At 33.3% G+C, this 16,568-nt stretch overlaps 1 protein-coding gene across 2 annotated transcripts in view; it reads right to left on the bottom strand.

The window, feature by feature from the left end:
* Window positions 1-360: 360 nt before the first annotated feature.
* DACH1 (dachshund family transcription factor 1) overlaps window positions 361-16,568 on the bottom strand; it is a 414,258-nt gene continuing 398,050 nt past the window's right edge. The window contains exon 12 of one of the 2 annotated variants that reach the window (XM_029209969.1): window positions 361-3,426. In XM_029209969.1, coding sequence (XP_029065802.1) covers window positions 3,389-3,426 — 38 coding nt within the window. In that variant the 3' untranslated portion in view covers window positions 361-3,388. The remainder of the gene's footprint in view (window positions 3,427-16,568) is intronic. The other variant, XM_029209970.1, reaches the window with a different exon arrangement.

The raw sequence follows: 16,568 nt of genomic DNA, 5'->3' as shown, positions 1-16,568 counted from the left end.
AGGTTTTATTAGGGATAAATCATAATTTGTTAATTCATTGAAATAATCTCTTTAGACAGAAAAAAATTCATTTTCCATTCTTTTGGGAATGTTTAGAGTATTCACAGAGATAGTAACCCAATATTTCTTTGAGTGCTGCATTGTGGATTGATTAAAACGTTTATATATTATTAAAGGCTATAGGAATTGCAAAGTTTCTAAAGGCATTTTTTTCCAATGATAGAGACTGAAAGCAAAACACTGAGTTAGAGTTACAAATCTACACTCTTACAGATATGGGAATAATATATTTTGTTCCATCAACATGTCTACTTTACATTATTCAGCACAAAGCTTTGTGAAATAAGAATCATGGGAATATAAGAATATAAAGGAAAAAGGTACAAATAACAGCTTCATAAACTGAGAAATGTACATAAATAAATCATGTATATGTGGGCAGTTTGCTTAGCTGGCAAGAAACAAAATATGGAAAATCTGCTTGTTAAACAATAACTATAGAGTGTGCTTTTATGATGTTTTTCACCACAGTAATTCATATTAGAGATAGAAGCAGTTGCATGTTAAATAAAATCATTGAGCATTGTTCCCTTCACATTGTAAAGAGCTGACTTATGTTGTTTTGAGATGCCTCCCATTAGAAAGTGAATATTCCTTCAATGCTATGCATTTCACAAAATTTAATAAAGAAGAACTGTAAATAAAGTCACAGGGAGATTTCAGACAGTTTTATTAGGAGATTGTTGAAAAGAAAAAGAAAATTAAATACAATAACAGTAAATGTTCTCACATTGAAACCAGGCTCAAGAACTAGGCTACCATAGAAAAATTTCCAATTCTTGCATTATGATGTAAAAACAGATTTTTGTACAGATTTTGTACAACAAAATTCGTAATAACCTTTTATCATTTTTAGAAAACTTTAAATATATAGATAAAAATAGACAATTTTCATAGGTCCTACATGAAGATGAGTATGTTCTGTTCCAAGGGCTTGCATAGAGCGCAAATGTGGTTATAATATAGAACAACCAGACATTAATAATTTTAGGATTACAAAAGCATGGAAACCATAAAATGGGCACAATTTTACTTGTTTAAACCAAAAAACAAATTTTAAACCAACCTGTATAACTAATAAAGGGGAAAAAATCTTAAGTTACAGACTTAAAATAACATTTCATGACTTGCAATATTTACAACATGTTAGTAAGATTCTCTCGTAGCATATAGCTGATAGCTTTTTTCTTTAATCCTTGCTAAAATTTCCTTTTATAGCAAACCAAACACTAAAACATTCTCAAAGGTCTGGAAAGTATGTATTTTAAAACTATTTAACCTACTTAACAGGTGACTCTATGCAAGAAGCGGAGCAATGGCTGATTTTACTACTTATGGAAGTTGTAGGCTTTTAAAAAAACTTTCAAAAAATGTATGATTCAAAAGCTTGCCACAAGTTCCTCTGTTTTAAGTGTTGTAATCCTTTAAAGACTGCATACAGGGAAAAACAAGAGATACATACAACAAGGAATAGAATCTCTTGTGCTCAAATAACAAAAGAAGGTTATGGAAGAACTATGCTTAGAAAACCAAGTTTCTACAAAGCATTCACTAACAGTGTTTTAAATAAAAATATTGCTCCCTTTTAAGCAAGCTAAAAATAGGAACTGTATATATAACCTTTTTATTGCATTAAAAATGGTCTTAGCTGGTTAATAGCGAGCTACACAAAAGAAATATGTTCCAGTATTGCAAGGAAGACCTAAAAAACTATAGAAGCTTAGTGCCAGTGTATCTATAATGTTAATTTCTTTTCAAATCATTAATACCAAATGAGAACTATCTTTAAACATTTTTAAGCTAGTTTTCTTGGTCATTTAAGATTTTGCTATTTATGATAATAAATAATGTTATGATCATAAAATTGTAAGATGACAGCAAAATCATAAAATGTCCAGCAACTATACTGATTCACGTATCAGTCTTTAAAGGTGTAACTCCAAATATGTAAAAAGAAAGAGAAGTTAACTTCAGCATGTAATAAACACTGTTCGCAGCTTGACTTCCAGTTATCTGCACAAAAGTGAAAACACATACTGTAACTTTCAAAAAGACAGTGAAAGTAACACGTAGGCACCCTTCCCTCTGACCAGGGTGGGAAGCACAACACATTTTAACTTTATCACTCAGCGCTACATGGTATTGGACTGATACATCAAGGATCAAGGGTTTGTTAGGTTTTGTCTTTCAGCAACATTAACATAATATGACATTAACATATAAAAATATTTCTGGTGTTTTGATTTACTGTTCAGCCACAATCCATTCTCAATAGTGCAGTTTGGGGCACTAACTAGGGTTCAATATACAAATAAAAGTGGCTGACACAGAGTTCTGATGTCACCAGATGCTTAAGATCTCATTCATTAATACTGTGACTCCAGACAAATATTTACATGCCTGCATGCGTTAAAACCAGAAAGGTGTCTTTCTGACCAACAGGGTGACAAAACGTATTTTCTAAAATTTTCATTTTCCTAAACTCTAGTATACTACTGCATACATAATACCTTCCTTGTATGTTTTATGTTTATATACTGTACATGTGACCAACAGTTTGAAGAAGAAGCGTAATGATCATTTTAAATTCTATATACCACTACCAGTTTGGAATGAAAACATGTTACGTTTATATATTTTTAAGGAAAAAAGACCTTCGGTGAAACTTTTTGGCTTATCTCCAATGCTTCTTTTCAGGTATGCAAAATGTTATTTCACGGGGTTGTTGTCAATATCCATTTGTTGGTCTTTTGGAAAGTACATGAACAAAAATCTTCAGGAGAAAACACACAATTAGAGAGTTTAAAATAGAATGTAACAGAATATTACTCTTTGATTTATTGACTTTTTAGGAATCCTCTATGTCCCCTACAAGTTCATTTCCAAGTGTTCTTGCTGGTTTCTGGAGGACATAATTCTGTAAGTCTGGGTGACCAGTGCTACAAGCGTCTCTTGATGTGCTCAGATACAGAATTTTCAGAAGAGGAAAATGGTTCATTCCATTAAAAAAACAAAGCTAGGTCTTATTGAGACCTGCCTTTGACTCCATATACAAGTGTCCAGCAGCAAAGTTGCAATTATTAACTGTAAGAAGTTTGATACTTGTACATTTACAAACATTCTCAGGTCTCTGGTATGAACCACAGGTGAAAATCAATGAAGGAAACTTTTTTTCTTTGTAGAATACTTAAACTTTTAAAGAACATTAATACACAAAATTGAGGAAGTTCCCTTAAAAGGACTTTATTTTTTTCCCCAAACTTTCCAATGACGAATGTCTGACTGCAAAGTTCTTTACTATAACATGGACTTCTTCAACAGGAAAGATTCAGTACATGACAGTAGTTTTCAAATACAGTCTTCCATCTAAAAATAAACAACAAAAAATAATTACTTATATGACATCTGGGGGACAAATGTGAATATAAAAACTACATAGCCTGATATAAAACTTGTGGGTTTTATTCTATCTTCACTTATGTAGGAAGTAACATTTTTCACATATTCTCAAAGTTAATTTCATAGTTACATTGAATTTAAGTGACTGAAAAGAATACAACGTTTCTAGTTCTCATAAATATATATTTGATATCAGTACAGAGCACTCAGAAAATAGATAAGAGTGTGTGTATGTGTTTTACTGATATGCAAAGCTAGTTGATTTCTGTTGAATGACAATTACTTCCTCCAAGCTTGCAGAACCAAATTTTCTTTGAATGCATTCAGATATATCTCCATCAGGAAAGACTGAGCTCCCATCTTACTTCTTAGAGGTGTTGTTAAATATACCGTGTAATGTAACAGTTGTGCACATTTGTTGCTATTTATGTGAAAGCCACTTGGGTTATTTCATCAATATCAATGAACTATAGCCTTTCCACCTTGAAGTGAGATTAAATGAACAATTAAATATTAATATATTACTCAGCTTTTACCTATTGAGAAACACACAGCTATGTGAAAAAGAAAAGTAAATCAAATCTTCAATAAACCCACTTGAGTGAAGCAAAGATAAGGAATTAAAAATCCAGAGGACAAACAAAACAAAACATAAGCCTGTTTCCCAAATGTAACACTCTCCCAACTGTCCACTTTGAGGTTTGGTCTAAACCTTGGAAATATTTGTACAAAATCTGTTTAAATTTCACGTTTTAATATCTACAGTAGAAGGTAATCAGAAAAGTAAAGTTTTCCAAAATTTTTTTAAATGTATATTGTAATGTAAATGTTTGCAAAATGTCTGATAGCTTCAAGAATTAAAGCATAAGGAAATAGAAATAGCCTACAGTAAATTTAGGAAATAGAGAGTCTAAATATTTGCAGATTTCACCTTCAACGATAAGCTAATTGAGTGCTTATACATAATCTGTGGTAGATACAGTAATTAGTAAGGAGCTTAAAACCAATGTTAAACTATTTTTCTACTTCACAGAAATATTGATGTGCCTAAGTTTTATATTCCTACAACATGTTTTAGCTTAGCCTCGTTTGTACAGTTGGACTATTACTTCCAGGATGTTATGGAATACTGTTTGGCTTATTAATACAGTCTAAGCACCCAGTATATGGTCAATAAAATGTGTTTGAATGAATGAATGAATGAATAAATCAGATATAGCTTTCATGTGATTTATACAAAGTAGATAAATAAACCTAATAAACTAATATTATAAAAATAAACTGAAACTTTTCTTTCATATTCTTAGTATCATGTGGCTAAAAACTGGACCTTTTAAAAGATAATTTTGATCTTAATGTTTTTATTAAGAAAAGCAACTAAATTGTTTTAAAATTTAGTTATAGAAATAACCAGAGGTAGAACACTGATGCTTTTAACCAAAATTTTCTAATTTTTAGTCCTTATTTAATTTATCCCTACTTCTCTCTCCTTCCAATTATCTCAATATTTCTATCATGTATTCACTTAAGTTGAGGATATCATTCTCATTCTTATTTTTTTTTTAAATAGACAACATTTCCTAGGATTAGATGGGGGGAGAGAAACATTCTCAATTTCCCCTAAATTCAAATTTTATTCAGTGAAGTCCTTCAAAATACTTGTGGAAAAGAAATTATTTTCTCAAGATTAACATTTCATTCTATGGAGTTTTAAAGAATCTTTGTACATTAATGAAAAAAAATTATGGGATTTGCTGGTGGTCCAGTGGTTAGAACTCCTCGCTTCCACTGCTGGGGGCCCAGGTTCGATCCCTGGTCGCAGAACTAAGAATCCACAAGCCACAGGGCACGGCCAAAAAAAAAAAAAAAATGGTTGTTAAAGAAAAATATTAAAGTTTTGAAAAATTGTTTTCTAATCTTCTGTGATGTCTATAGTGTATTAAGTAGAAGGAATGCAGTAGCAAAGAATGGATATATAGAAATTATTCAGTAAGTATGAATCATTGTTTTAAAAGGTCCACTAGCCAAATTCTTCACCCAAGTGCTATATAATTTGCTACTGACTTTCTTCTCTAGCCTTATATGTTACCCCTCTCCCTCAGTCAGTGACCCTGGCTCTCCTTTTCATAGAATGGTGTGCCATTCTACATATGGCACACCAAGCTCTGCACTGCTTTGGAGTATTCAGGCCTGTTATTCCTTCTAAATGCCTCAAGATAAGTACCTCCTCCTTCCCCACTTACATTGCTGCTTCCATCTATTAAACTTCTCTATATAGAGTCTCCTATTTACTCTCCAACACAAGCACCCTAAGAATTAACTCCATAGCACTTTGTCTCACTTTGAAGTTACGCATGGGAAGCTTCTTACATGGCGAGACCCACGAAAGCAGCAGCCATATTTCTTTTCCCATCAGTATCAGAAGGAGAGTGCTTCAGCATGATGCTTGCCTTAAAAGTTTTAATGCAGTCTCAAATGTTAAACTTTCAGAGAAATCAATTACTTATGCTTATGTATTAAAAATAATTCCCTTTAGCATGTTAGAAATTTTTAAATCTGTCTGAAACTAAATTTTAAAATAAAAATATAGTAATTAAAATTATAGCATGAATAATTATTTTATAAGATCCTTTAGATCATATACAAAGCATGTTTATAAAAATTATATACATTGTATTTATGTGCTCAGTACTTGATCTACTATAATAATCTACTTTTAATAAATGTCTCTTTAAATTTTTGACTAATGTTCCTAACAGATGGACAAAAGCATCAAGCATTAAAGATGCCAGCTATAAAATAGATCCAAACTGCTATAGTTAAGGCATTTCCATGATTAAATAATACTTACACATCAGAGGTTATCTGCCTTAGAATTACCTGGAAACAGAAACATACCAGGCATAGACAGACCCTAGAGAGTAACTCCCTCTCCCTTTGTCTATGGAGCCTAACTTTCAAGGCAATTCTACCATATAATTTTGCCATCTTTATTAAAACATACTTATGGATAATTCAAAGTCTGCAAGAAAAAAAAGGTTTAAAGTAATTTTATGTTGGTCCAGAGAAGTTATATTGGCCCGCCAACCCACAGCAAATAACCACATATGGATGTACCCAGAGAGCTACCAGCAGGCTTCTGAGTTATGGGACTGTAGGTTTATCTCAGGCTTCTTATAACAAACCACCGGAGAGCAAGCTGAATGGCAAGGGTGCTAGGAAGAATACATGCGCCCATAATTCAAACTGTGCCATGTTTTTTTATGTTATGTAATAATGGTGCCAATAATCTTTCCTTCCCCAACTCTTCAAACAGCAGGCAACGTGATGGAGCCCTAGAGAAGGCCCTGTAAAAACAAGCGCAGGATGGAGATTATTGGAATCCCTGAGTATTTTCATGGCTAAGACTTCATTATTCAGAGGTGTGTTGTTTGCATCTGGAAACTCAGAGGCTTATTCATGTTTTGTTTTAATGGCTGCCCTTTGTGCATTATACTTCCCTTCTAACTAGATAATCTCACACCTACTCACCATTTCCTATATTGTCTTTATTTCTGCATTTGTTGGCCACAGAAAAATATGTTTTCCTGATGCTGAGCAGTGTTTATGAAACAATCATTCCTTGATATCTCAAACGGATGAGAACTTTTTTAAGATCAAGTAAACTGGCAATAAAGGCAATAATGATTACCAACAGTATAGCTAATATTTTCTGAGCACCTATTGTGTTCAGGGCACTTTATAGATTTTAAATCTAAACTTCTCAACAACTCAAAAAAATATGTAGTCTTAGTGCCTTTTACAAATAGGATATTAAGGCTCAAAAATGTTAAGTTATCTTGCACATTTTCAAAGAGCTAGTGAATGGAAGTGCAGTGATTAGATATTTGTGTGAACCCAAATCTATTCTATTTTGTCACTTCCTCTAATAAGCAATTGCAAGATCACTGGAGGAAATACCCTGTCTCTGATTTGCAGAGGTAAGGGACTGACTCTTGGATACCTTGGTACCATCAGTCTCCTTGCTTTGTGAATCTGATCCTCACCATTTTCTCAGAAAACAGAGGTTTTCTTTTAGTATGCAGAGCCTCAACTGAACAACTTGAAATCAGAACTAAAATTCTTATAGTTTGGTTTCAGAGAAAATATCTTCCGTTGACACAAAGATTATTTGCTTTCGTAAGGGAGGTTGATATGAAAAAAATCATCAAGTGACACTTTGTGCATGGGAGTACTTAATTAAAAAGTCTCTTCTAATTAAAAGCATGTGGGAGTAGGCACTGAGTGAAGCTATTTAGATTACAAATTCCTAATAGTTCCAGAGTTCATTGTGATTTGATGTTTATAGCTCTAATTTGGTGTATAAGAAAGTATCTAGGTCACTGAATAGTTTATTGCAGGTGTGAATTTTTGTATGCTGCTTACTGTTATTATGCAGATTTGGATCTACAGATGAGTTAAAGAAAAAATTTTAAACTGCCGATAAAAATGAATCTCAGGTTTTAACATTAAAGTTGAAATCTTCAACTCAGACCATTAAATATAAAGATTCTATCTGTTATTTGTTAGCTGTGGATGAGGAGGGAGAAATGGAGAATGTCACAAAATTTCCAGTTCTGTTTTGTGTTCGTGAATTAAGTTTGTTCTGTTTTAAATTTAATTTTTATTTTATATTAGAATATAGTTGATTTACAATGTTGTGTCAGTTTCAGGTGTACAGCAAAGTGATTCAGTTATACACTGATTTAATGTTTTTGCAGCTACTGTTATATGTAGTTATTTGTAACATCTAATGCATATAGACAGATATATAATTTAGCTTTTATTCCATATATAAAACTAAAGTATTGAATAGCTTTATCATTTACTTTAAAAAACTAATGATGTTTGTTCAATAACAATCACAATATACGATGAGATTTTATATTAGAAGATGGCATACAAATTGGAATCATTTCAAATTACTTGACACCAGAAATCCAATGCTTTCATTGTATGAAAACTAAGTGGACTCATTAACAAGGGAGTATGTTACTGAAAAGTATTACTCAGTAGGCAAATAGGTATATATTCCAGTTTTGAATAGAACTCCCTTGCAAAAACATCCACAAGGATCTTTTACTTGTCTTTAGCACAAAGGGCTTAATAAATTACATTTCCTGTTAGAAAGTAGTTTTATTAAAAGTGGCATCTATTTGTTCAAAACGTATATCCAGACACCTGTAATCTAATGAAGTTTGCTGCTTTCACAAAACAGTTGCATGTGCCCTTATCTCACCCCTCCAGGGCTGAGGAAAATACGAACATAACAGAGGGCAAACATATAAGATCATACATCTAGAAAGTTTAATATTTACATAAATAATATTAGGTCAATATGAAATATAACCCTGAGCTTCTCTCAACAGAATGTCTTAATCATAAAAAGTAAGGGAAACCAAAACAAGTGATGAAAACAAATGTTAATGATTCATGTGATATCTGATAAGACAACGAAAGGAAGTCAAAATAAAAGCAAACAAACAGGAACAGATGGGAAGGATCTTTGTCAAGTCATAACCCTTCTTCTAAAACCCCTAAAGGAAGAAGCTAATTAAAGAAAATATTGTTTCTTGCTTTTTTTATAATTTTATATTTAGAGTAAGAACATTCTGCTACTGCTGAGGCAAAGAAGCAGAGACAGAAAGTCTACATTTAACATGAGAAACATTTTAAGACAGATTGATGTTCAGCACAAGCTCTTTTACAAGAGAATACTGGGTAAATATCATTTCTTCTCATGAAATGCAGATAATAACAGTATCAGTGATTTCCAGAAGTTATAGTCAAGGTTGTGTTCAAATATAATGAAAAAGTAAAAACTGAAAAAGTTGCAACAGATTTTGAATTTTAGGTATTTCAGGGTGATAGCTGCAGAACCTGTGGCCCACAGAGCTGGGTCAAAGTGAGAGAGGACTGAATCCCAGATCCCTTTTGAATGCTTTCTCTATAAGCACCCAGTGCCATTCTAGAGAGTGGGTACGGACTATGTGTAAGAAGGCACACCAGGGTATTCTGTCTATACAAGCCAAACATACTAGTACAAGCAGTAGATAATGGATTACTCAGTAGACCAACATGGCCCAGCTCATTTGAAATCAGAGTAGATAATATGTTTATTACAAGGCTAGTATGAAGTAAAGCTCTTGACTGCAGCTAATATTGCAACAAAAATAGTTTTATAATTGAGAACTGCTTTTAAATATTTTTCAGTTTTCTTCAGAGAAGAAAGTACATGAGAGAACGTAGTCTAGTTTAAAACATGTCTGAGAACAGAGGATTATCTAAAGTTATGATATATAGGTTAAAAGGTAACCACATTTTTAGACAAAAATAATGAAAGTGAATCCCTGTCCTTTACATGAGAAGAAACTTTGTATTAGACTCTAGGTAAGCACACTAATAGGGGAGAGACCTGAACTTTGACAATTTGACAAATTGGAACAGGTGGAACTAGACTTTAGTTCTTGGGAAGCTAGAAGGAATCGTCACTGGGCAGCCTGATCTAATCACACATTCTTTTTAAATGGGAAACTAAACAGACAAACCAGTAATGAAAGCTGAGCTGAAGAATGTGGAGAGAAGGCATTTGAAGATGTACAGATGGCTATGGTTAATCTTAGCCAGCTTGGAGTTATTTCGCCAGCTCCAGCCCTGGGCAAAATACATTTGCCAGGGCTTCCCTGGTGGCGCAGTGGTTGAGAGTCCGCCTGCCGATGCAGGGGACGCGGGTTCGTGCCCCGGTCCGGGAGGATCCCATATGCTGCGGAGCGGCTGGGCCCGTGAGCCATGGCCGCTGAGCCTGCGCGTCCAGAGCCTGTGCTCCGCAACGGTAGAGGCCACAACAGTGAGAGGCCCGCGTACCGCAAAAAACAAAACAAAACAAAAAAAACATTTTCCAAATGGCTAGATCAGTTTAAAGTATCTCAGCTCTCCTGAGAAGTGACATTCTTGTTGTCAGTATCTTAAAGAGTCCCTTTGCCTGAACTTCAGGCTCAACTATGATGTTGATGCTCTCTGTGGGCAAAGAGGAATTTACTATCAAAACTTAAGATAATTTTGGTTTAGTGGGTATTAAATATCTTTTATTCTGTAACTCAAGGATATTCCCCAATTGGGGTAGAAATCTAGACCCTGTGGTTCTATGAACTGATATCTATTTAAGAACTTAATGTTCTTAAAACCATATCTCCATGATTACAACCAAGCAAATTTGATTTTTAAAACATCATCAACATCAACTATCTACTGCTTGTCTATTCAACAGGGAACAGGCAAGTCTACTTCATGTTAAAAAATTAGCCCTCTGACAAATTGTTTTAGTTGTGAACGATCAGCCTATACTCATGCAGATAGGGTTTGGATTCCATACATTGTATTACTAGGACCTAAGTGTTGTTACAACACTTGTCATAGGATCCAAACTTTTGTCCTCTCCTAAGTTGTTTTCACTATGCCAATACTTATACAGCTTTGCTATCTTAGAGAAATTGATTAAAGTCTAGCTATAATCTCTTTAAGAGTAGGTAACATACCATATGACTTTGTGTATTTCTAGCACCTTGAACATTGCCTGGAACCTGGCAAGTGCTCAATAAATACATACAGAAGGAACTATCAAAGTAACATTACAAAATGAGGGATGGATATTATGCGCCTTTGGATATTATACCTTGAAAAGAACACAACGTCACTTGGGTAGTATACTGGCTTAGAATACACAACCTGATCTAATCATGAGGAAACATCAAATGCAAAATAAGAAACATTCTCTTAAGACTGCTTGTTTCAAAAAAGTCAATTTTACAATTTTTTTTAAAAGGCCAAGAAAATGCACAAGATCAAAAAGACTAAAGAGAAATTACAACTTAATATAATGTGATCCTAATTTGGATTCAGGAAGGCTATAAATGTTATAAAGGATATGATTGGGTCAAATGACAAAATTAGAATTTCAATGTCAGTTTGAATAAAAGTACTGTGTCAATGAAATATTTACTGGGCTGATAAATATGCTGTCTTCATGTATGAGAGAACATCCTTATTTTTAATAAGTACCCTGTGAAATACGTATGCGTAAATATAACAGGTAAAGAACCATGATTTATACATCTCACTCTCAAATACTTCAGAAAATACTACGCAGATAGAGAAAATTATAAAGCACATGGAACAAAACATTAACAATAAATGAATCATCGTAAAATGCATATGAGAGTTTTAATATTTTTGAACTTTTCTATAAGTACAACTTTTTCAAATGTAAATTTAACAAATAAAACAGTTTGCCTAAGTGAAATGAAATTTTAATACATCACCAATATCAGGTATTTATTCATAACTAGTTGAAGGTTTACGCTGTCCACTATCCACATACACTTTTTCACTGATTATATGGGAAGTATTCTCATGGTAAATATGTTTTCTGCTTAGGAGCAAGGTTTTGAGAAGTCCTATTCAAGTACTAGATAGTAAGACGATGCTTAGTGATTTTCTTAATAGAGTTCTTCAGAAAAACCAGGTTCAGATTCATGAAACTTAGTGGACTGAGGGTATGCATATAAGCTGGATTCTGGTCTATTGGTCCATTATGTTTGAATGGTAAATTTACAATTGTAAAGTTTATGAAGCCTACCTAACTGTATTACTTGTTAGTTAGTGAGGGCTGTGTATGCTAATGTGCACTTGTTGGTATAAAGAAATATTGTTCTGTTTAGCTGTTTGAAGCACAGGTTATCTTTTAAAAGTTTATGAGAAACAAAAACAAAAAACAGACATTGTTAAAGTTTTGTTTTGTTTCTAAAACAAAGAAAAATTATATTGCTACTAGGTCTACTATGTTAAAGTATTTTTTTGTGTGTGTTCTAATCAAGTATTCATTAGTAAGAAGTGAGAATCCATCAGAGAGGCTAATGTACCATCAAGTGAGAATGGGGTACTTTGCACTTAGGTTACCTTGTCCTGATTGGAAGGTGAGACCTCCCAACTTCAGCAAAGAGAAGCACAATGGAATCTCTTATTACTTTCTCCATTCTTCTATTGATTTCTGGGAGAACAAAGACTAAGACACAGGGATGGAAGGAAATCATTTGAGGGTATATCTGAACCTTAATGATGATGGAAAAATTGTCTACTAAGCTTAAGAAAAATGGAGCATAAAAAGGTGATGGCTTATTTGATAAAAATAAGATACTGCAGAGAAGAGAAACAAGGATCTTTCAAATCAAGCATCTGTATCCTTTAGAACTGCAAGAAACAAGCAAAATCTGCAGTGAAAAAATTGAGTTTTCAGAAAAAATGTATGTGTTATCTCTTGAGAACAAACCAAAGGTGGCAATTAGAAGGGCAGTCCTTATCAGAGCCTAGTTATTTTCTTTTAAGTTTGGCAGAAAAAACTCATCTTTCTTTTAAAAGTTTAGCATTTTTATGTTTCTCTATTTTTTATAGCATGACTAATACAGTAATTTTAATAAAATTATATTTGTTTAGAGAAGTAATTGTGAATGAATAAAGTTCTAAATATCTAGAGCTTGATTTAACATTTATACAATGCTGAACCAAAATTCTGGTCTAGTGCTAAACTTAACAAATGTCAAACTTCAATGAAAGCTCTCAAATGTTTTCAGTAAATATGAGAATTGTTTTTAACTAAAGAAATGGCACTTTTGTGGGGAATAGCTTTTCTTAACATCTCATCCAATGGAATCAAGTATTTAGACCACATGTGGGTGAGAACACTAACATGCTATACAAGAACTCTTAAATAAGATAGTTCTCTGTGCACTAAACTCTAAAACTAATACATAAGGGATCAGTTCAGAAATGTGCAGAGACAGATTAAAGAGACAGATTATCAAACAGACAAGAAACTGTGTTGACAGAATTATCATATCTAAAGAAAGAATATGAGAATCAGTTGAGTGTTTGTCAAACAGAGTTGATCAGGCAAGTTTTGGCAAATACCCATTAAAGCATGAACCAGGGATAAGGTTTCCATCAAAGACTGATGTGGACATCTGGTCTACCTATACGTAAATTCCTGAACTTATAAAATATTTGAATTATATAATATTCATTGGTCCGATCCCATTCTCACCAGGTAACTTGACAATTTTATTTTTTGCATAGCTCTCTATGGTAGGAATCCTCTAAGATGGCTAGCAATGCCCCCTGCTACGTGGCAGTCACATCCTTGTGAGATACCTCTCCCCTTTAAGTGTGGGCTTTATCTAGTGACTTGCTTCTAATGAAGAGAATATGGCAAAAGTGATGAAAAGTCACTTCCAAGATGAGACTATAAAAAACTGTGACTTTCTGCTGGCAGACACTCTTTCTCTGGATCTTTTCACTTGCTTGATCAGATGAAGTATGTTACCATGTACTGAGTTGCCCTAGGAAGGGTCCAGGTGACAAGGAACTGATGATGGCTTCTGGCTAATAGCCAGCAAGGACCTGGGACCCTCAGTACAAAACCCTTGACGACGTGAGGCATGCCAACAGCCATATGACTGAGCTTGGAAGTACAGCCTGACTCAGTTGAGTCTAGAGATGACTGCAGTCCCAGCCAAAACTTTTTTGCAGCTTGAGAGAGACCCGAAGCATATGACCCAGCTAGGCTACTCCCAGATTCCTCACATACAGAAGCTGTGAGATAATAAATGATGTAAACCATGAAGTTTCAAAGTAGTTTGTTGTGCCACAATATATAATAAATACTCCTTCTTTTATAAGAAACATGTGCTGGTCAATGTCACAGGTAAATATTTCAGTTCTTGTGACTTACAGTGTTTTAGTATATCTTAGTTTGCTTTCTTTTAGAACACAGAAAAGATTGATAACCCAACTCTGGGTCTTGTGGAACTCACCAAGCCAAATGCTGCCTGTGAGTGCTCCTGGAAGTCTGCCTGCATTTCACAGAAACAGCAAAACCAAGTTGCATAATTCCCAGTACAATATTTCTTGTCTTACTATATCAAAATAAATTTTAAAAACCTCTCTGGTTTGCTACTAATGGAATAAGTTATTTTAAATCACAGAATATTTTCACAATTGTAAAGGATTTGTTTTGCTCTTTTAAAAATATATATATTTTTGTGGAAGTGGAAATTATTTGTATTACCTTAGGGTACTTTGATTCTATCAGGAATAAAACATAGATATTCCTTACAGATTGATGATCTTATTTCATGATATATGGTGACCTCCTCAGAATTAAAGACAGTAACTTTCAGTAGTCTAATCCTTATATTAAACTTGTTTCAGAATAATGACTGTATCATCAAATCACTTGATCCAATGTGACAGAAGTAACCATCCTAGGAAATATTATAGCTCCATACTGCTGGAATTGTTACCATTTAATGAGCTATCAAAAAAGAAAAGAAAGAGAAGGAAAAAAAAATTCTAGACCTCTCTATTAAAGCCACCTAGAGATCAGACAATCTTTGTAATTTTTTTCAGAATCTTTGGTTCAGTAGTGGTGACTGGCTAAGTTCAGTTTTGGTTCAATCTGGTATCTTGCAATATTTGAAGCAATATTATTATACTGCATGTTTTCCAAGGAAACAAACATAATTCTTTGCAAATCGATCAGGAAAATATCAACAAAACAGCCGCAAACAATAATAAATGTAAGACACTAAATGCTTTCTAAAATGGAAAGTAATGAAAAAAAAACAAAATGTGCTATCACAAAAATATGCAATGCTAATAGACAATTTGGCATTTTATAAATTTTCTGTCTCTGTATACACAAAGAATTTCAGGAAACATCTGAACACTCTAGACTTACTTACAATTTATGTTTAAGCTCCAATTAGTTTTCAGCATATATTAAATCCCATGAGATTGCCAAATTTCTTTAATACAATTTCAAAAAATAAACACAAAAATTATACAAATAAACATCTTAAGTATAATAAATGTGCATATATTTAGAAGGAAGATAAATGCTGATATATGTATGTTTCATGCCCACTTTGAAATTCTTCCCTGGGTCATTGTAATATAGGCCACTATTTCCATTAAAATAAGTAGCTTGTGGCTGTGGTTACTGTCAGTATTGCCTTATTCTCCCATCGCTAGCAATTGTGACATGAATAAATTAAGTTATATCACCATGTAGATCATTATATCCTGAATTAAGGTTAGATTTCAAGAAACATTATGAATTTAAGGAACTCATCTAGGATTATGTCAAAACTACTTTATAATAAAATCTTTATTTTCCTACCATAGGGACTATACACTACCCTTAATTTAGGGCTATTTCTCAGTTGCACTTGGACAATACCAAATTGTTCAACCAGGAATGCTTATTTTATCTTAATAACCCTGATTCATTTCAGTTGGACTTCAGTTCCACCTCTTTTTAAGGTAACTTACTTGTACAGCATAAAAATATTACGTTGTAAGTCTTGGATAATAAACCTTGCCTTTTCTCATCCAGTCTTTGATAGATAGCATCATGGTGTCTGAATGAGGAGTTCACTACTTTATCAGGCTTCTTTAACAGGTCCTGTTTAGGAGTTCAGTACTCAGATGAGGATTCTCTAAATGCTGTAACTCTAACCAGACTCTTGATGACTCTATTACCAAATGCCTTATGTATTGAAAAATCATGGTGCTCCTAAAGCTTAAAATAAGACTAGTACTATTTTGGCAGATCACAAACTTGTTGTGATAATTCAGAACACTATTATATGAGCACTTTTTCTTTACTTACCAAGTCTAAAAAAATAAGTGTAATTTTTACTTTCTCTTCATCAAAATAAGAGTGCATTATACTGTTCAAATGATTGCAAAGAATATCAGTTCATTAGAGGGAAAAGCTAACAATGAGAGTAAATGATTGCTGCACTTTTTTATGACTCTATTCAATGCAGTTTGATTACTTGAAAGGACTGGTATCCAACATACTGCCATACGAAACAATATCATGAAAAATACATGTCTCTTAATGCAAAGTTGAACTGACAGTTTGTCATAGGTAAAATCTGCAGAATCAACAAAGATGCAAAATAACTAAGTCAAAATATGAATTATCTAATATACCACTATGTATTTTTAGC

The sequence above is a fragment of the Monodon monoceros genome, unplaced genomic scaffold, assembly GCF_005190385.1.
Source record: "Monodon monoceros isolate NGI ecotype Baffin Bay Population unplaced genomic scaffold, NGI_Narwhal_1 Super_Scaffold_8, whole genome shotgun sequence".
NCBI classification, from domain to species: domain Eukaryota; kingdom Metazoa; phylum Chordata; class Mammalia; order Artiodactyla; family Monodontidae; genus Monodon; species Monodon monoceros.
Note: the sequence above shows the minus strand (reverse complement) of the source record. Positions and strands in the feature narration are given on the sequence as shown.